Source organism: Poecilia reticulata, unplaced genomic scaffold (assembly GCF_000633615.1).
Source record: "Poecilia reticulata strain Guanapo unplaced genomic scaffold, Guppy_female_1.0+MT scaffold_241, whole genome shotgun sequence".
Taxonomy (NCBI): Eukaryota; Metazoa; Chordata; class Actinopteri; order Cyprinodontiformes; family Poeciliidae; genus Poecilia; species Poecilia reticulata.
Genome location: NW_007615031.1, coordinates 234,969 through 236,548, shown reverse-complemented (window position 1 = coordinate 236,548; position 1,580 = coordinate 234,969). Strand labels below are relative to the sequence as shown.

Here is a 1,580-nt window from a genome sequence, read left to right as displayed (position 1 = left end):
CAGCAACCAACCAGCAACACAGCAACCATTCAGCAACACAGCAACCAACCAGCAACTCAGCAACCATTCAGCAACTCAGCAACCATTCAGAAACTCAGCAACCATTCAGCAACACAGCAAGCAACCAGCAACACAGGAACCAACCAGCAACACGTCAGCAACCTGTCAGCAACCAACCAGCTATCCAACAGCCAACCAGCAACTACTCAGCTGTCAGTAAGGAAACTCCTGATTGGTTGCCTGACTAAACCTTCAAAATAAAAGGTGATCAATAAAGGAAGAGCTAGAACCTGGAAGCCATTGAGGTCGGTATAGAAACGGTTGCCGCTGGCGACATCAGTGACGAGCCGCATGACCAGCTCCTTGTTGGTCTCCGACCTGATGTCCACCATGTTGGAGATCTCCATGGATTTCCCAGCATGCCCTGCAGCACACAGGAACCTCTTATTGTGAAAATCCTGAAACAGAACAGGAAGTTCCTGTCTGGGCAGAAACACGAATACCGTCCAGGTGGTAGAGCCGCACGGTGTGTGTGAAGTGTGGGAAACAGGAAGTGATGTCAGAGAAGATGGGGCCCCTAGTGACCCGGATCAGGGGGGGTTCAGAGGACGAGTAGGCCTGCAGGGGGCGAGAGAGACACCATGAGAGAGAGAGCGAGGGAAAGGTGGAGAGAGACCTGTTGTCCTGACTCACCTGAGGCCCCTCCCCTCCCGGCAGGAACAGGTACGCTCCACTGCGATCCCCTGAGGTTCTGGTTCCGTACCACAGGAAGCGGACCTGGACCTGTCGGACCGGACCGGACTGCAGCTGCACCTTCTGCTCCAGAATGAAAACAAACATTTCATTTTATTTCATTTTCCTCGTTGATTGGGCTTTTACTTTGAAGGGCCAGACCTGCAGCAGGCCAGTTTCCGGGGAGCTCCACATCCGAAGGTGCTTGTTGCTAAGCGACAGAGGCAAGTCGGCTTCAGCTCCTTGGAGCCGGGACACCTGGAAGTGCTCAGAGTGGACGGTTGGTGGGTCGCCATGGCGATGAACGACATAGCGCGCCCGGGGGGCGGAGCCAGCCGGAGCTTTGATCACATGATACACGGTGAGCGACAGAGGAGGAAGTTCAGCGGCGAAGGAGAGCTGGAGGAAAGGAGGTCAGAGAGCTGCTGCTGCTGTGATCAATAATCAATCAATCCCTCACCTGGAAGGTTTCTGCAGACACTTTACTAGGCTCCGCCCACACAGCAGAGACCTGCACTGCCATTGGTCGACCAGTTGCTGCATCGACGACGCGAGCGTCTGGAGAATCCACCGCCAGCGTGACGACAGACGTACGGAGCTGCTCCGTCGGGTTCAACACGATCAACGACCTGCAGCAATCACCAATAATCAATATCTATATATACCTGAACCCTCACACAGCGGCACACATCCTCACCTGGGCTCATCGCCAAGCGCCAACGTCGTCTTCTGAGGCAAAGCGTCCTGCGCCGAAATCACCTCATCCTGAAAAAACACATTGCAGGTGAGATGAGCTGAGTTCAGGTGAGTTCAGGTGAGTTCAGGTGAGTTCAGGTGAGTTCAGGTGA

The 1,580-nt window shown here is 54.3% G+C and overlaps 1 protein-coding gene across 1 annotated transcript in view; it reads right to left on the bottom strand.

The window, feature by feature from the left end:
- The window catches only part of man2a1 (mannosidase, alpha, class 2A, member 1), a 20,180-nt gene that overhangs the window by 3,535 nt on the left and 15,065 nt on the right, over window positions 1-1,580 (bottom strand). The window contains 6 exon segments of the mRNA XM_017303315.1: window positions 291-424; window positions 504-618; window positions 694-816; window positions 895-1,131; window positions 1,193-1,361; window positions 1,430-1,497. Of these exon segments, the coding sequence (XP_017158804.1) occupies window positions 291-424; window positions 504-618; window positions 694-816; window positions 895-1,131; window positions 1,193-1,361; window positions 1,430-1,497 (846 nt within the window).